The sequence below is a fragment of the Loxodonta africana genome, chromosome 10 (assembly GCF_030014295.1).
Source record: "Loxodonta africana isolate mLoxAfr1 chromosome 10, mLoxAfr1.hap2, whole genome shotgun sequence".
Classification (NCBI taxonomy): domain Eukaryota; kingdom Metazoa; phylum Chordata; class Mammalia; order Proboscidea; family Elephantidae; genus Loxodonta; species Loxodonta africana.
Window position 1 is genome coordinate 79,345,709 of NC_087351.1, and position 19,543 is coordinate 79,365,251.

The 19,543-nt window shown below is 47.8% G+C and overlaps 1 protein-coding gene across 1 annotated transcript; it reads right to left on the minus strand.

The window, feature by feature from the left end:
• On the minus strand, positions 1-19,305 carry PLEK2 (pleckstrin 2). The gene is made up of 11 exons (XM_023546636.2): positions 19,108-19,305; positions 18,857-19,009; positions 18,648-18,737; positions 10,437-10,601; positions 8,998-9,179; positions 7,017-7,108; positions 6,575-6,762; positions 5,822-5,923; positions 3,776-3,859; positions 1,384-1,462; positions 1-590 (listed from the first exon to the last, which is right to left on the minus strand). The coding sequence occupies exons 1-11, from the start codon at positions 19,303-19,305 to the stop codon at positions 463-465; spliced, it is 1,461 nt and encodes a 486-aa protein (XP_023402404.1). The 3' UTR covers positions 1-462.
• Positions 19,306-19,543: the final 238 nt, after the last annotated feature.

The following is a 19,543-nucleotide window of genomic DNA, read 5'->3' on the forward strand; positions in this document are numbered from 1 at the left end:
TTTGTTGGGATTGCAGTAGTAGCCGGAAACAAATGTCACTTTTTATTATTTTTATTAATTCCAAAGAAAGAGTTGTTTTAGATGTCATTTCAGAGAGCTGCCACGAGACTAGAATTCTAGTCAGTGTTGCAACATGTCCAGTGTTACTGTTACAACAAGGGGAACTTACTTTGGTGCCCAAGGAGAGGCCTGCCTGTGGTGGTTGGCAAGTGAAGATGCTGATGCCAGTGGCTGTTGTAGCCTTTCCAGGTTGATAACATGAAAATGCAGAAGGAAATGGCACCACTGCTGTTTGTAACTGAGGCACTCCCCAGTCTCACTCCAAAATGGACAAAGAAGTTAACTGCTTGTTAAACTTTTTGTCAGAAGTCCTAACACACTCCCATTCTCCAAGAAACCCTGTATGTATCCTCTGGTAGCAGGGAGGCATCCAGGTCCTGTTCCCTCAGACTCCAGCCGAATTCACGTTAGCTGTTTGATAGCTTCAATCCACTCAGCTCGCTCAGCCTTGCTGCTGGCCTGAATGTAATAGTGTGTGTCATCCTTAGTAATCACTTTGAAGAGATTTCCCTGGACATTCCCTTTAACTCCTAGGCAGAAAAAAATCAGTGAGTGAATATTCATGTCTGCTTTTAGCTTCACACACACACACACACACACACACACATGCATAGTGAAGTATTTCGTAAATACAAATTATACGGTTAGGGAATCCCCACCAGATGCATGCTTTCCTTTTTTCCTCCCTCCCATTCCCCCTCCCTCACCCAAGCCTTAAGGCCCACCAATGGTGTGCCTGAACATTGCTTGGAAGCCCTTTTGTCTTGCCAGCCATAGATCTACAATCATCCATTCACGTAAAAGAGTCCAATATGTTCACATTAAAAGCAGTAGAGATGAGTGTCATCTTTTCAACACATGAAGATCCTAGTATTTCCTGAACAAAGTAGGGCACAATTGTGCCAACTTGGAGGCAGGAAGCTATCAGGTTTGACTTCAAATTGTTTAACTTCCTTGAATGTCAATTTCCACATCCATAAAACAGGGATGATACCATCTGCCTACCTTAGCTGGCTCTTATAAAATTAGGTGAGATAATAGTATTAAACTGTGTTGTAAACCCTAAAGTGCTGTGTAAACCTTTGCTGTTGTTCCTGGGTGGAGCTTATAAGCCAGCAAGTTCAGAAACTGAGGGGAAAGAATATTAAAGACATACCTTTTTCTCTAATTCTGAAACTGGTTTCAAAACTCACACCTTTCATTGCCTTACTGAGCAAGTCCTACTCAGCTCCCAAAGCTCAGCCCTTTGCTACTGAAGCATTAATGAGAGTGAAGGAGGGAGGCCCCCTAGATCTTCAGGCCGGGGCAGAAGTTGCACCTTACCAGTGGGAACGCCATTATCCTCCAGAGCAGACACGAGTGAACCACGAAGAGAAAACCCACCGACTGGTTTGTTGTCTTCCTGCAGAGGAGCAGACATCTAATTAGGAATTTTGTGAATACACAAAAGGAAAGAGTTGCACTCTCCCCTCTAACCACCCTAAGTCAGGCCAGCTGAACTTGGACTTCACGTGGCCAAGCTATATGCACCAGTAAGGAAGTTAAGTTATTTCATGGTCAGCAGCAGCAGTGCTCATAATGCTGCCGTTACCAAGTCAGACAGGCTCAAAGCCCATCTGCTTTTCATTCCTGAAGAGGCTGCAAACAGAGCCTCTGGTCCAGTACTATCAGGAGAACCACACGCCAGAGTCCTCAGCCCTGTGTGCATCTCATCCACTGGTCGGAAAAAGACATATCTGTAGTGACCATTTCTGGAAAACTGAGAGGCATTCCTGTACACTGGATGCTGTTTATACGTCTCTGAAACAAAATTCGGGTGTATATTTTCTCTGGGGTGACTCAGAGCAATTGTACATACCAGGCATCAAACAGTGCTGAAGGCTGCAGGAGCCCTTCAATTAATCAGTCATCTTCGTGCTGCATGGAAACCCTGGTGGCGTAGTGGTTAAGTGCTACGGCTCCTAACCATGAGATAGGCAGTTCAAATCCACCAGGCGTGCCTTGGAAACTCTATGGGGCAGTTCTACTCTGCTATAGTGTCGCTATGAGTTGGAATCAACTAGATGGCAGTGGGTTTGGTTTGGGTTTCGTGCTGCGTGGTGAGCCTGGCACTGCTATTATGTGTCTTGGAGTCTATTCCAACTCATAGCGACCCTATAGCACAGAGTACAGCTGCCCCATAAGGTTCCCTGGGCTATAATTCTTACAGAAGCAGACTGCCACATCTTTCTCCTGAGGGGCGGCTGGTGGGCTTGAACCACAGACCTTTCAGTTAGCAGCCGAGCACTTAACCATTGCACCACGAGGGCTCCTTACAGGCCCAGCACTAGGTAGGGCAGAACATAATGCACTTAAGGAATAATCGAAGACGACACCCACCACAACCTGGGAGGCTCTAGGGCGGCCTCGGCAGAGGATTTTGGGACTTGAACTGGGCTTTGAGAGGTAAGCAGATCCTGGGGGCAGGAGTAGGGCACTCAGGGCAAGTGAGAGGAATAGTGAGGGCAAAGCCAGGGAGCAAACCAAGCATGTGAAGTCTTCAGGACGGAGACCAGGCTGAGGCAGTAGAGTCATCAAGAGCACAAAGAAAGTTTGGGCTAGACTGTGGCGAGAATTAAAAGCAAAGCTAGAGAGCTTATTTATTTGCCTTACTTCCAAAAGTGCTTAAGGTGGCCACAAAGGAATTTGAACTCTATCCTGTAGCCAGGCCACCACAACCCAACCCGGGCAGAGGTCAGCCAGTGGAGGACCAGGTGGCTGACCCTTCAGGAAGCCTCTCCTGCCACGCCCCTCCAGGCCCTTGGCCCTCCCTGTGGTCTGGCAGGTCAGGCAGGGGCTCAAACGGCCGCCTGCTGTGCTCCTTCACAATCCTTCCCCCACCCAGGTGCAGGGTCCTGGCTGAAGCCAGTAGGGAGGGTCTGCACACTATTTTCACTACTTCAAAGAACTAATGAAAATTATATATCCACCAAGACAAGCCTGAACAGCTTGACTAAAAGGGTGTTTTTCTTTCCTTTTGACTGTAATTAGATTACCTCAGCATGTGGTGATATTTATTCTCTGAAACTCAGAATAAAAACTCTTTGGTTATTATTTTTTAACCAAGAAAATTAATAAGTTATAGCTTAAATATTATAAGGTAAAAGAAATTTTTCAAAACAAAGGTGAGGACAAAAGGTTGAGGGGGCAGAATTAATGGGATCTTTGGTTAAGAGCTCGGCTGCTCACCAAAAGGTCAACAGTTCGAATCCACCAGCTGCTCTTGGAAACTCTATGGGGCAATTCTACTCTGTCCTATAGGGTCGCTATGAGTCAGAATTGACTTCACAGCAACAGGTTTGGTTTTTGATTTTGGTTGGATAGAATAGGGTGAAGAGGCTGGGAAGCGCCAGCTAAAAGTCTCGTTATCAGCCCACCTCACTCTTTGGAGAAACTAAAAGAGGCTTTTCCGCTCAAAATAATGAAGATCCCCTCCCACAAGAAGTACAGAAAAGGGCATAGAGAAACCACTGAGCAGGCAACTGTGTGATGACAGAAAAGAGTTGATCTTGTTATGAGTAGCTTGGATTGCGGAGGAAAAGGCACAGTGCAGGGGAGTTACAGCGGGCCCTGAGAGAAAGGAAGGAAGTCCAACCAGTTGCCTGCTGTGCAGGGAGAGAAGTGTCTGGAAGCATCACAACACAGGTACCCAGAGCACATGCAGCGGCACACTCACCTTGGAAGGGTCGTAGTAATGCAGGAAAGCTGGGTCCCTCCTCAGAACAAAGCGCCGCACCTTCCAGTTTTTCCTCTTGTGCCCCTGAGGCAAAGAAAGGGTTCAAGGCTCATTGGTGACAGCCTGAAATCCCTTCCTCTCTTATTTCCATGCGTCTAATGCCAAACCTCCTTCAAGCCAGCCTGCTCCAGCAGGACTACATTCTAAAAGCTGTTGGGTGCCGTTGAGCAACCCTATAGGACAAAGTAGAACTGCCTCACAGGGTTTCCAAGGCTGTAATCTTTACGGAAGCAGACTGCCACATCTTTCTCCTGCGGAGCAGCTGGTGAGTTCAACCAGCAGAACTTTCAGTTAGCAGCCTAGTGCTTAAGCACTGCACCACTAGGGCTCCTTCATCCTAAAAACAGTCTGCAGGAAGCCCAAGGATTGCAATTCCATGATACAGACTTCCCTGACGGCATCCCCTGCTCAGGGACATGTTTGCAAAAATACTGTCACATTTAGTAGACACCAAGGAGCAAGTAGAGTCAGCACTGAAGGAAAGGAGGTGGGGGAGCATTTCCCAGACGAAGCTCAGAGCATAAGGAGGACAGGAGGCCGGAGGCATCAATTGGACTGGGAGCTCACATGCAAACTTGACCTCAAGGGCACCAGCCTTATAAGGGTTAACTTAGTTCAAAAACAAACCTACAGCTGCACTTATACACATGCATACACATATGCAATAAAACCATCTTAACTTGACCATCTCATAAAGAATGACAACAATAAACACTATATGTTAAAATGTAAAGGCATAAAAAGATATTAACGTGTGTGTGTGTGTGCTTGGTGTGTGTGTGACTGGCTTCACTCCCTAGGCCACAAACCTTCTTTAGCCCTTCAATCTGGAACACCCTCAATCTCTCCCATGGCCTCCTCATACTCCTCCAGGTGTCCCACTGCCTCCCTCATTAGGATTCCCATCAGGCCAGGAGAAGCTGGACCCTGGGGATAGACAGGCAGCTGTGTGGATGGTAACTAAGAGCAGATGGGGATCCTGATATCAAGAAGCAGGTGACTGCTAAGCACGTGCTCAGACTAGGAATGGGAAGGGCGTTGTGCTGTGTCCATATCTGTTGTACAGATGCACACATTCACACAGCACATAATGTGTGCACAAACACCAGGGTGTGCAAAAGGTCTGCTTGCACATTCATGTGCCCGGACACAGTGATGGTGCTCATGTTATTGTTGTTAGCCGCCGTCATGTTGACCCCCGACTTGTGGCGACCCCGTGTGTTACAGAGTGAACTGCTCCATAGGGTTTTCTTGGCTGTAATCTTTAAGGAAGCAGTTTGCCAGGCCTTTCTTTTGTGAGGCTGCTGGGTGGGTTCAAACCACCAACCTTTGGGTTAGCAGCCAATCGTACACTGCTTGTACCACCTTAGGCACACGTGCAAATGCTGCAGGTGTGACTGTGACAAGGTGTGCCTCCCACTTAACATGGCTGCTTTCCCAAATGAGGTCTAGGAGGGGTGGCCCTGGTCAGTTTTTAAGCATTGAGCTTATAATGCAGAATTGGGTCTTAAGTCTACTGAAGCAAGTGGAGAAAATCATTATTTCTCCTTCAGTTCAGAAAGTGTGTCAAGGTGGTGGTCAGAGTTCCACAAAGGAAGGCAGAGACACCAGGAAGCCTCAGGGAGTAGAAGGCCAGCAGGTGTAAAACATCAACCAGTTGGCAATGTCCTTCAAGTCAAATACTTGAAACTGGGCAGTGATGTAGAAGTTGTTGCTAATGTGATCACTGCTTGCACGTACATCTTTTCCTGGACAGTCCTGGTGGCTGGTGAGCATGTGATGTGAGTGTGCGGATGTGCATGTTCTCGACTTGCTCCCTGTGGCTGGCGCTGGGCTCCTGCCTCAGCAGATCCTGCTGGCAGGTAATCTGCGCGCTATAGGAAACCTGGGCTCTGCCCTCCCTGTGGAGTCCTCCCAAGCCCCTCCCCACCTTCCCAAGTTTGGGGGTTGTTGTCCTCCTCCTCCCAGCTCAAAGGGCAGCTGTACCTGCTTGGCCAGATAGCCTTGTTTTATCACTGTGCCACTTAAGTCCATAGTGCTGAGGCTGATTTCTTCCTTGGGGCTTATCTTCTTCTTGTAGCTCTCAGCCTAGTGGGAATGAGAGAGCAAGTACTCTGTTACAGAAGACCCAGGCCCAAGATCTGGGGTTAGTGCAGGGGAAATGAAATCACTCAATACAGACACTCTACTCCACCTCAGGATGATGCTGTGCCCCAACCCCTAGGCCTCTGCCATGGATTGAATTGTGTCCCCCCAAAATACATGTTGTAAATCCTAACCCCTATACCTGTGGTTATTATCCCATTTGGAAATGGATTTTCTTTGCTATGTTAAGAGGCCATATCAGTGTAGGGTGTGTTTTAAGGCAATCATCTTTGAGATATAAAAAGAGCAAATAAGGCATAGCAAGAAAGCAGAGATGGGGGAAGATAGGTGCCAAGCCACATGGAGATCTCCAAGGACCAGGAAACAGAAACTGAAAGAGACAAGGACCTTCCTCCAGAGCCAACAGAGAGAGAAAGCCTTCCACTAGAGCCGGTACCCTGAATTTAAACTTCTAGCCTCCTGTGAGAAAATTGATTTCCATTGGTTAAAGCCACCCACTTGTGGTATTTCTGTTATAGCAGCACTAGATAACTAAGACAGCCTCTCACTCGTAACAGTGAGCCCCCCGGCCCCTGCTGTGTTGCCTCTTCTGCTGTCTGCTGTGGTGGTGGGAGGAATCCCCCCCCAACTTACAAAAGTGTACAGGGCTGTGGAGTCGTCCAGGAACTGCTCGGCCAGATCCCCAGAGCGAATGGCTCCCATGCTACGGGTGCCTACGGGCCTGAGGAAGTTCTCTTCCAGGAGCATGGAGGCCAGGGTCACTGCCTCCAGACGGCTGGCCGCGAAGCTGTTAGAGATGAGCCAGTCTACCAGGGAGGAGCCTGCATCAGGGAACGGGCAGCGCCAGTCAGACAAGAGGCTACAGCCTGGACTCCTTGCGTTGCTTAGCTGTGACTTCAATGACATTGACCTCATGGGTAGCCTTTGGGCTCTACCCAAAAGCAGCCTGAAGGCCATACCTGCTGCCCAGAGCTGTGGCCACAGCCAATGCCATCTCAGGCAGGTTGGTGGGTCATAACAGCACCATGTCCCCGGGTCCACTGCCCTGCCCCCACCCTGAGAGGAGTGGGCTCACCTATGAAGGTCTTTTTGTAGGTGCTTCCCTGCTCCATGTTGGGGCTCGGCCGGATCCCACTGCTGCTGTCACGCATCTTGTCCACAATACGACTGCACGGAAGGAAGGAAAGGTGAGGGGGCCCTTATCACACTGACAGGTATGAGGGAGTGTCCAAGAGTCACCACTAAGTGTGTAAAGCAAGTGGCAAATGGTGTGATACACACCACAAAGAAAGAGGTGCATTCGGTTACACTCCAGAATTTGAGAGGTAGGATTTAGGAGATTGCTTTTCTCTTTTTTGCTCATCTAAATGTTCTAATATTTCTAGACTAAACAGGTATTACTGCTGTAATAAGACTAAAGTGCTAAGACGTTAAGCTTCAAATTAAGCATGTGCAGGAACCCACAATGCTTCTCTGTGATCTACTGCAATAAGTCTAAGCTCCTCCAGCTAATTCTAAAAGTCATCCACCACCAGGCTCCACCCACCTCCCCACTCTATTTTTCGCTCCTTCCCAAGCTCACCGTGGTTTAGCAAGGCCCTAGGCGCACAGAGGGTGCACAATCAAAATTCCAATGCCTCACTGGGAGTCTTTGGTGAGCATCATATCACGTCTTTGACGAGTATCTCTTGTGGATTGAATTGTGTCCCCCCAAAATATCTGTCAACTTGGCTAGGGTCATGATTCCCAGCATTATGTGATTGTCTACCATTTTGTCATCTGATGCGATTTCCCTGTGTGTTGTAAATTGTATCACTATGATGTAATGAGGTGGATTAGTGGCAGTTATATTGACGAGATCTACAAGATTAGATAGTGTCTTCAGTCAATCTCTTCTGAGATGTGGAGGAGAGAGGCAAGCAGAGACATGGGGGCCTTGTGGCACCTGGAAACCAGTGCTGGGAGCAGAGCACGTCCTTTGGACCCAGGATTCCTCTGTGGAGAGGTTCCTAGTCCAGGGAAAAATTGATGAGAAGAACCTTCCTCCAGAGCCGACAGAGAGAAAGCCTTCCCCTGGAGCTGATGCCCTGAATTTGGACTTCTAGTCTACTAGACTGTGAGAAAATAAATTTCTCTTTAGTAAAGCCATCCACTTGTGGAATTTCTGTTATAGCAGCACTAGATGACTAAGTCAGTATTCCACTTCTGCTGCCTGGGTGGTCAGTGACTGTTTCTGCAGATGGACTGTTGACGGGAACTCCTTCCATCCATTCTCCCCTTATAATATCGCCTCCACCACTGACCTGCTTTCCTTCTATTCCATGGGACAATGACTGCTGCCAACAGAAAATCTTTTCTCATTTCCTGTTTATGTGCTTGGAGCCCTGGTGGTACAGTGGTTAAGATCTTGGCTGCTAACCAAAAAGTCAGCTGTTCAAATCCACCAGCTGCTCCATGAAAACCCTATGGGGCAGTTCTACTCTGTCCTGTAGGGTCGCTATGAATCAGAATCGACTCAATGGCAATGGGCATTTATGTGCTTAGGCTGGAAGGCCCCTGAGATGAGACCTTGTTTATTCCTATTTGCATTGCCTGAGCATCTAGCACAGTGCATGGCATGTAGTAGGCACTCAGTAAGTGCTTCTTGGATGAATGACTGAAGTAGCCCCTACAGCAAGAAGGCAATGGCTACCAGAACACATCATTCTTGCACCAGGCTGCAAACAAGACGAATGACTCAGCTGGAAAGGATTCCTGGGAGCTGCGGCACAGCCCTGAGCACTGTGGCTGAAACTAAAGGGAGGTGTCAGGTCACTGAAGTGGGCACAGACAGCAGAGGCCCCGAGAGGTTGCATAGGTGGGTGGGTAGGGCCATGCCAGGCAGAGAAAACAATATAAATGGGTTGCAGCTGAAGACCTTGAAGCACAATAGGGGTGCCTGTCAGGCCTGCACAGCTCCAACAGGGACCCCAAGAAGGGCCTGTCCCTCCCCACAGATAGAAGAGGCTGCAGCAAAGCCAGAAAGCTCAAAGGGTGGGAGCAGGTGGGGCACTCACTGCAGGCTGATGTGAGGGGGAAGCTTGAAGGAATTTTTCAGTATGTGGAGTTGCTGAACCTTCCCTGGCTGCCCGGCATGAATAGCCCCTGTTATCTCAAAGGCCCAGGCATCCCTCTCCTCTCGAGAACAGGCCTCCAGGAAGTATTCCGCAGATGTTTGAGTCTTCAGCTTAATGAGCAGCTGTGGGAAGAGACAGCCAGTCAAACCAGCACTCCAGGGACAGAGCAGGTGGAAGGATCCCGGGCAGCAAAAACCACGGGACCGCACAGAATCTAGGAGGCTGTGTAGCCCAGAAAATGGCAAGGCCCTTTCTTTGTGGACCAGTAATCAATCTTATTAGGAACTGAGCCTTAGTTCCTCATGTCAGTCTTCCTGAGGGAGTTTTCATCAGCCCATTCTCTCACTCAAAACCCTTCAATGGCTCGCCATCAGTTTCCCACTACTCCTTTATGAAATGTTCCCCTTTGCCACACTGGAGGTCCTTATCCCCAGAATTCAGCCTCATCTCTCTCCACACATGCTCCTCTCCTCACTTATACTTAAGATGTTTCACCTGCTGGGAACGCCTGCTCCCTCCTCTCTCAGATTCTTACCCAAATCTCTCTTCCTCTCAAAGGCAAACCTAGCCCAGCCAGCCACTAAAGAAATCCTCCTCCTCTTCAGGAATAGAACGTTCTCTGCACTAACAATGTTTGTACCGTGTTTGGAACTCTCATTGTTTTTCAATTAACAACTTGCTTTCCTCACAAGATCATCAGCTCCATGAGAAGAAATGATCTTACCATTGTCATCTGTGAGTCCTCCATGCCTAGCAAATTTCTTGGCACATAATGGGCCCTCAACAAATTATTGATCAATTCAGTTACTTTTCTGATGGTAGGGTTGAGCTACCCCTGATTTCTGGAACCCACATACCTCAGGGGGTGAAAGTCATCATGCCAAATCCCAAGATACCAATAATTACTTTTGTGTTGGGCCTCCTAGTCTACAGAGTGTCTTAATGAATCACCACCCTAATGATGGAGCCCTGGTGGCACAATGGTTAAGAGCTCGGCTGCTAGCTAAAAGTTCGAATCCACCAGCTGCTCCTTGGAAACCCTATGGGGCAGTTCTACCCTGTCCTATAGGGTTGCTATGAGTTAGAATCAACTCAATGGCAATGGGGTATACCCTAATGATCCTCATCAAAAAACAACAACAATGCGAGATAGGTATAGTTATTTTATACCATTGTATGGACGAGGAACTAAGGCTCAGAGAGGTTCAACCACTTGCCCAAGGTCACATACCTGGTTAGTGGTGGAGCCAGGATTTGGATCCAGGTTTTCCGGTTATAACTCTGAGCTCTTGCCCTTACCCACACCACCTTCACAAGAGAGGCCAGAGGTGAGAAGGGTCTGAGGCAGGGAGAAGCTGAGAAATAGGGCTCTCACTTACAGGCCGGTTTTCATACTCCAGGCAGGGGCAGATGATGGTACAGCCATCCAGGAGGATGCGGCCCTTGGGAGGGGTCACTCTCCGGCCCCCCTCAAGCTTGTAGTATAGCAGCATGTTCTGCCGGAGGATGAACCATCGCACCTTCCAGTTGTGGACAATGTGACCCTGCAGACAGACAGGAAGTCAAAGTGCCCTGTTACAGGTGAACTGTCAAGAGAAGATATCTTACTCAGGGAGAGGGCCCCCATGGCATAAGGAACCAGACTGCCACGGAGACAACTCTCCAACCAGGAAGAATGTCTTACTTTTGACCAGGTCCCTTGTCATCCCTTTTGAGTGCGTAGCAGATATCTTTGGACTTGACCTTCTAGTTTCCATTTGGCCTTTTCATGGTTATAAATCTTGAAAGAAACTACAAAATATAAAAAACCTAACCTGTGGCCAATTCCAACTCATTGTGACCTTATAAAACCCATTGCTGTCAAGTTGATTCTGATGCATAGCGACCCTATAGGACAGAGTAGAACTGCCCCATAAAGTTTCCAAGTAGCACCTGATGGATCCAAACTGCCGACCTTTTGGTGAGCAGCCGTAGGTCTTAACCACTATACCACCAGGGTTTCCAGTGACCTTATAGAGCACAGTAAAACTACCCCATGGTGTTTCCCAGGCTGTAATCTTTAAGGAAGCAGACTGCCACCTTTCTCCCATGGAGCAGCTGGTGGGTTCGAATCACCAACCTTTCAGTTAGCAGCCCAGCACATAACCAGTGCACCACCAGGACTCCTTGCAAAATATAAAGAAGAGAAAAATCACCCACATGTAATTCTACCACTGGCGACAGTTATTGTTAACGTTTTGTATTTCTTTCCAGTCTTTTTTCCCTTTTAGTTTTTTCTTTCTAGGTTTGTTTGTTTTTAAAATCAAGACCATGCTATATATAGCTTTAGTTTCAGGGTTTGTTTCGTTTTGCTGAGCATCTTCTCATACCATTAAATGTCTTTAAAACATCTTTTTAAATGACTACCATATGGATGCATAATTTACTTGCCAATCCCTTTTGTTTATAACTGAGGTTATTTCCATTTTTCACTATTATAAACAACTTTTTAATGAATATCTTTGCATATACATTTTGATCTGCATCTCTGATTTTTTCCTCTGATAGAGTCCTATAAAGCATATTTACTAGTTAAAAGGATGAGGGCGATTTTTGAAGTTAAGCCACAAACAGTCTACCAGTGCTAAGGACCTAACGGTCTTATCTAGCCAGGTAGGACAGGTCAAAAAGCCAGGGCAGGTGTGGCTCTCAGGCGGGTCAGAGCCAACAGGCAGGACAGTCAGGCAGAGGCAGAGGGCATGTTTCTAGAACAGACCAATGGATGGCGAAATGTCTGCTGAGGGACCAGAAAGAAATGAGTTTGGTACTCACTCATGTAAGCAACTTCTGGGCATAATTCCCAGAGCAGAGCCCAACTTAGGGCTAGCTTCTAACCAAGAAAGCTGTAATCAGCTGAATCAGTTGCCATGGAGTGGATTCTGACTCATGGCAACCCCTGTGGGTCAGAGCAGAACTGTGCTCAGTTGGGTTTTCAGTGGCTGGTTTTGTGGAAGTAGATCACCAGGCATTTCTTCCAAGGTGCCTCTGGGTGGACTCAAACCTCCAACCTTTCAGTTAGCAGCCAAGTGTGCTAACCATTGCACCACCTAGGGACTCCAAGTACTTTATCTGAATCAAAGACTCTTTTCCTAATTTGTTCATCTCCTTACCTGATATTTATTAATAGCAAAGCCCCTTCCAGTTCACATGTCTATGATGCTGTGATTCTATTCTGTGCTCAGCAAGTACTGAGAGCTGTTAGAGAACCAAACATAAAGAAGGACTCATCTGCACCACAGCTATTTGTGCACAAAGGTGGGCTTTGTGAGCTCTGCCCTGTGCATATACAGCATTTACTGTGGCAACTATGTAAATTTTACAACAAAGTTAATCTGACAAAGAGTTTATGAATACGTCTGTTACTACTCTACATGATGATCAAGCTGTTCACATGAAATGACATGCGGTCAAATTCAATATTAGATTTTTGCTCCCCTCACTTTCTCAGTTGCTTAGTCTACATGTAATGTCAGGGTTGACAATTTTCCCTGTCACAGGCAGAGACGTTTAAAGAAACAAAAAGGATTTGAATCTGAGTTTTCAGCTACTGGGTTTCTCTACTGCTCTCCATATGGCCCTGACTCCATGACACCGCTCTGAAGGGGTCCTGCTGTGAGCTCACTGGGCTGGCCTGGGGTGCTTGGGAGCTGAAGAATTCAAGGCAGAAAATCTCTGGCACACAAGGCTGTGGCTGGTGCAGAGAGAAGGTGGCTTGAGGTAGTGTGAGGTGAGAGGGGAGAGGGCAAAAGAACCTTAAACCTGAAAACGGGGAAAGGAGGAAGCAGGCTGTTAACCAACAGATGATGTAAATATTATAAAATATGTAAATATTATAAATCGGTTCCCTCAATACCCGTTGCCTTCAAGTTAATTCTGACTCATAGTAACACTACAGGACAGAGGAGAACTGTCCATAGGGTTTCCAAGGCTGTAACCTTTACAGAAGCCAACTGCCATATTTTTCTCCTGAAGAGCAGTTGGTGGGTTAGAACCACTGCCCTTTCAGTTAACAGCAGAGTGCTTAAACACCACGCCACCAGGGCTCCTTGGTTCACTCAATAGCCATTCCAAATCCCTTGCAGTCTACTTTCCTGGATGGAATGTTATGTTTCCCAGAATCCCTTGCACTTTGAGAGCAGGCAGGTGACTGAGTTTCTGCCAATTGGAAGTGAGCTTCAGGGGCAACGGGCAAACGTGGGGAAATACGAATTTTTGGCAAGGACAGTGGTGGAAGACAGGTTCTTCTGGCACCCATCTCTAGAGTTATCAGGGACAAGTGGCCAACAGTGTTGGCAGTGCTGTTTCCACTAAACAGTCTGGTAGTGGCTTTGGGTGTTTTTGTCTGGCTGTATAGCAATCCGAGCCTGGTTTTCTGGCCCTCCCAAGTCATTTAATGTTTAATGCTCTCCATGAAATCCCTTCTGCATAAACTTGCTAGAGTAGAATACATTATGAGCAACTAAGAATCCTGACTGATATCAAAGGAGAAGAAAGGCTGATGAGAAAGGACTTGCTATGTAGGTAGAATAAGAAGCTGGTGACCCTCATATAAATATTCATATCCTTTGACCCAATAATCCCACTTCCAGGGGTCTATGTTAAGTAAATCATCTAAAATATGAAAAAGTTTTTATGTATTGAGCAAATATATATTGTAGGGATATTATAGGATATAATATAAATGTATATAGGATACATTATAGAAAATAATGTTTAACAATATGGTGCCTGGCATGGCTGCAGTGGAGGAATTCCACTGGTGGAGGCCTTGAGATGAGGCTCAGGGGTCTGGACCACCAAGAATCACAGTAACATGGGCAAAGCACTTCTATTTACATTACTTTATATAATGTAAATTACTCTATATAATACCTAAAGTAGTAGTTACTTTTTAGAAAAATTCTGGAAGGATACCTCAGAAATGATAATAGTCATCTCTAGGGAGTAAGACTGGGTACAGGGGAGAATGGAAATTTCATTCTATACCTTTGAGAACTTTTTTTTTTTTTTTTTTTTTTTAAATATATAAGGAGTCCTTGGGTGCTAATCAAAAGGCTGGTGGTTCACACCTACCAGCCACTCCATGGGAGAAGGATGTGGCAGGCTGCTTCTGTAAAGATATACTGCCTTGGAAACCCCATGAGGCAGTTCTACTCTGTCCTATAGGGTTGTTATGAGTCGGAACCAACTCAACAGCAGTGGGCTAATAATATATATGTATTATTTTAATAATGGAAGAACTAATTTCAAATAAACAAAAATCCTGACAAGATGATGAGGGAAATAATTCATTTATCCATCTATTCATTCAACAAACAATGACTGAATACTACCGCAAAAAGCACTGTACTGGCCAAAGGAAAACGAAGATGAACGAGACTCTGCCCCAAGCCAGTGGAGGAGACAGACAACGGTCCCACCCAGTGTGATAAGCTCCAGCACAGATGGTTGGACAGGGCATATGATAGCCAGCCTTAAAGCAAGATGGCTTCCAACGATCCCTGCTTTCTGGTATTCACACCTTGTGTAGTCCCCTTTCACACTGTACAAAGGTTGGTCTGTGTGAAGGGACGGGGGAAGTGATGGGGACCAAGCAGGCAATGACTTCACGTTCCATGTGGCAGAGTTCCTGTGACCAGAGGGGAGTCTTTGAAGAATTTAAGCAGGAGAGGGACACGTTTAGGTTAAAAAAATCACTTTGACCACCATGTGGCCAAACCACTGAATGGAAAAGGCTAGATTAGGGGTGGGGGGCAATTTCAGCTGGAGGCCAGTAATCCACAAAACTGACAGAAAGAGTCATTATTCTTGCTCTACAGGTAGGCCAAATGATATTCAGAGAGTATAAGCAACTGATCGAAAGGCAGAAGACAAAGCGGATCAGAGGCCAAAAAACAGCAGCATAAGCTGAAAAGCACTTTTCCTTTGCCTTCAGGCTTCTCATCTGCAGGCAGCTGGCTGGGTTTCGCTGGACCATCGAGTGGCTTGGGTTCCAAAAGTCCGTTTAGGGGAGAAAGTGGGTCCATCAACAGGGATGGCAACTCCAGGCCTGGACTTAAGAGGTACTGAATGTTATAGTTGGAGGGGCCCTTACAGAAGACTTACTCTATGCTTTAACTTTAAAGATGTGGAAACTGAGGCACAGAAAGGTCTTTCCCTCAGCCCTATCACCTCGAAGAAGCAGAGATGGTACTCAAATCCAAATCTTTTATTCTTCCCACCAGCCCACGTTCATTCTATCTAAAAACAATAAAGTACACCGTGATTATTATTATAAAATGAATATATGTCCAATATAGATACTTTAAGAAATACTAAGAAGTAAAAGGAAGAGGGTCTTTGCGTCCAACATTGGAAGTTAAACTCTTACCATCTCCTCATGCTTCCTTCTATTCTTTTTTCTATGCATACTTTTTCTTCATTCATTTTTAAAAAATCTTTTTACTCTTTGGGTAATAAAACAAACATTTTTGACATCAGTATAATCATTTATTTAATCATTTGTTTATTCAGGGGGATATATAGTTTCCAGTTTTTCACTACGTAAATAACACTTTGTTCATCGAGTTTTTATGGTATTTCCTTGGAATAAAAAAAAAAAATTGATGTCGAGTCAGCCCCAACTCATGGCTACCTCCTGTGTATTCCACAGGGTTTTCAATGGCTCATTTTTTTCCCAGAAGTAGATATCCAGGCCTTTCTTCCAAGGCCCCTTGGGGTGAACTCAAACTTCCAACTTTCCCGTTAGCAGCCGAGTGTATTAACCTTTGTACCAGCCGGGGACTCTTTCCTTGGAATGAAGTCCTAGAAATAAAATCCCTAGGCCAACTTCTAGTAAACATTGCAATGCTGTTTGCCAACAGTGTTGCTCCAGTGTACATGCCAGGCAACAATGCTGAGAGTGCCTCTGCCTCTTTTTAAAGGAAAAGTGATCGTGCCCACTGCTGACCCGGTGCCTCCTTCACCCTCACTCTCTTTAAAACCCTTAAAGCGGAGCTCCCTGAGTCTCAGCCTGGAACCTTGCTCCTTCTTGTCTGGGCAGGATTTAAGAGCCCAATCTGCCATGCCCCTGCCTGTCTCCTGCCTTCCCTCTCACCTGTGATGACTGTTCTGTACTCTGGCTTCCAGCTCCGGGCCGGCCCCACCTCTGGGCTGTAAAAACTCTCCTCACTGCATGGAATGCCATGGGCACAGCCCTGTAAACTTCTCCTTTGGACAGAGGGGCTGCTCTTGTCACCCAGACGGCAGAGGGGCGGAGGGGAGAGGAAAAAGCTAGATTGATCAGTAGGCAGGCCCCGTAGCCAGGGCATTGGGGCCACATCCCTCACTGTGCACACAGGGACCAGCTGCTGCTCGCCTTGGGGACAGGCTCCAAACCCCACTTTGTTTGGCTGGAACGAACTTCAGATTTTTTGGCCAAGCTCCTTCTGTGGGCTTTCGGGGCCAGACCTGCTGACTCTCCTTGCTTCTGTACACCTTGTAATTCCTAACCCAGCCCCTCAGAACAGGGCCCATCCCAAAGAGAACTCAGACCCTTCTCCCAGCATATCCTGAGGAGCAATTTGGTTTCCCTTTAGCCCTCCCCTGGCTGTGCAGAGCTGGTGGTGAAGAATCATGTAAGGGGGAAGCCTTGCACTGGGTCCCTCAAAAAGGCGTGTTGAAGTCCTAATCCCAGATACCTGTGAATGTGAACTTACCTGGAAATAGGGTCTTTGCAGACGTAACCAAGTTAGATGATGTCATACTGGAGTAGGTTGGGCCCTGATCTAACAACTGGTGTCATTATGTGAAGAGGGAAATTTGGACAAAGATACAGAGGGAAGGTGGCCATATGAAGACGGAGACAGAGACCGAAGTTTTGCTGCCACAAACTAACAAACAACAAGGATTGCTGGCAACCACCAGAAGCTAGAAGAGGCGGGGATGAATTCTTCCCTAGAGCCTTTGGAGGGAGAATGGCCCTACTGATACCTTGATTGCGGGCTTCTAGCTCCATAACTAAAATGCTTGTAGCATTTTGTTCAGCAGCCCTAGGACACTAAGACATCCACAAAGGCCCATCTGAGAGCTTTGTCTTCACGTTAACTCCATTTCTCCACACGCCACTAACCAGAGCCCAGCCATCCCAACTACCAGCAGTGCTGACCAAAACCCCTTGCCCACCTCACACTCTTCCTCTCACCTCACAAGCTGCAGCAAAGTGGGAGACAACAGAGGTTCCCCACATGTTGTCTCTCTGAGGCACAGCCACTTCCATACACCATGAGGAAGCAGGCCTATCACCACAGCCGTGTGCAGCAAGGGTGGAGTTTGGTACTTGCTGGTTGAATCTAGTTTGACCCTTGATCTGGGCAACAGCCTCCTACCACTCCCATTTACAAAGTTTTGAGCAAACAACACACCTGCCTTCCTATACCAAATAACTCACAACACAATGTAGGTATGTTATGTGTGGAGCAAGAAAGTGACTTGGGATTCAGGGCTGTTGGGACTGATACGGCTGGCAGGCTAGGGCAGTAGGAGGAAGGGCCCCTTCTTCCTCATCACCCCTCCCAAGCTGTAAACTCTGGTCCCTGCTTTATATCCCCAGATTTATGTACTTGTGTGAAACCCTGGTGGTGTAGTGGTTAAGAGCTACGGCTGCTAACCAAAAGGTCAGCAGTTTGAATCCACCAGGCGCTCCATGGAAACCCTATGGGGCAGTTCTACTCTGTCCTACAGGGTCGCTATGAGTCGGACTCCACTTGACAGCAGTGGGCTGGTTTGTTTGCTTTTGGTGCTGTCATTAGCATAATGTTTAGTGTTAACATCAATGTTAACATTAAAAAAAAATTCAAAAATATCAAACTGTCTTCCTCAGCTACTCTTTCATTCCTTTTTTACTTTTATCCTATGTGTCGCATTTTCACCTGGACTCTTGCTCACTGTGGGAAAGGCCACGTGGGCCGATGTGAAGGACTGACTGGGAGTCAGCACACAGGGCTCCAGTCCCAGCTCTCTTACTAGCTCTGGGCAAGCCGTTTTGTCTTTCTGATCCTCGGTTTCCTCAGCTCCAATACAGCGATAATAATACCCACGGTGGAGGCTGTAGGGTGGATGGGAAAACGTTTGGAGTCAACCTGAGTGAAGTTCAATCCTGGCTCCCCTACCCTCCGGCTCTGCCACCCTGAACAAATTACTTAACCTCTCTGAGCTTTGTTTTCCCCCTGGGTGAAAGGGAATAAGTGGTAAAACTGACCCTGCTGGATTGAGGGGAGGGGCGTGAACCTGCCCTTAAGTCTCACACAGTTCAGTGTTTAAGCAGCTTAGGCTTCCCTTCTACCTCACAGGGTTACTGTGAGAACCGAGAAGAGGAATTACGTGGAAGAGCGCTGTAAGCTACAGAGCTCACATATGTTACTTTAATAACTTTTATTTAAACACTGTACAATTCATAATATTTTAATAAGTTGTTTTACTGAAGATATCCATTTCCCCCTATGCTGCACTAACCGAGCGGGGTTCTCATTCCTGCCTGCTGCCACAGCCCCGGTTTTCTATCTAAAGCTTACCTGGGCCTCCATGCCAACCTTCAATCGCCGTGCACTCCGCTTTCCCCATAGACACGCTGCTCCGCCCAGCCGACCCCAGGCAGCCCGATCCTACCAACCCGGGCTAGGAACGGGAAGGGAGGACGCCGGATCCCGCGCGTCTGACCCCACTCAGGTGAGGTGAGGCTCCAGCCGGTGTCCACCGAGGCCCGGGCGGGGCGCGCACTCACCCTCTTGACGAGGAAGCCTTCCTTGAGCACGCCGCCCTCGCTGTCCTCCATGCCGCCGCCGGAGGGGCTGCCCTGTCCCCCAGGTGCGCGTCCCCAGGCCTTCGCGCCTCCCGCCTCCGCGCGCTCCGCGGCGGCCGCGCCCGTCCAAGCCGGCTGCGCCCAGGAAGCCGCTCCGACCCGGCCGCGGTGACGCCTCCCTGGCCCGTGTCCAGAGCCCGCGGTCGCCGGGCCTCCCCGGCAGGAAGTTAGACCACGTTGGGATTTCGTGACTTGATCCTCCCGGCAAAGGTGCCCCGAAGCCCGTGGTAGTTCTCCAGGTACGGATTCCGCTGACTCTTAAAGTCCGGCCTTGCTGTCGCCTCCTCAGGAGCCTTCCCCGCTCCGGCTCTCTCAGGCTGGGTGGGATAACCCATTAATGACCCATCCCGACGCCCCAGCCCCGCGCCCATCCGGGTGCCCCCACTGCGCTCTGCTCCCCTTACCGCCGACCTCTCTGCCCACCTGCTCTCTTCCTCCACCCCCTGCCGTCAGAACGCTAGATGCCATCACCAGGTGTTGGCCTGGCACCTGATAGGCCTTGACTACTTATGGAATTAAACGGAACTGAAAGGATTTCAAGGGTTTGGAATCATCCCCGAGGTCAATGGGAATGGAAGTGGGAGAGTGGATGGTGTGAAACCAGGCTGG

Excerpts from the sequence above, each read along its gene's own strand:
- PLEK2 (XM_023546636.2), bottom strand. The coding sequence starts at position 19,305 with ATGGGCGCGGGGCTGGGGCGTCGGGATGGGTCATTAATGGGTTATCCC. Across the intron at positions 10,602-18,647 it reads AGGTTGGCATGGAGGCCCAG|GGTCACATTGTCCACAACTG; the intron begins GTAAGCTTTAGA and ends GTCTGTCTGCAG. Across the intron at positions 9,180-10,436 it reads TGGAGTATGAAAACCGGCCT|CTGCTCATTAAGCTGAAGAC; the intron begins GTAAGTGAGAGC and ends CTCTTCCCACAG.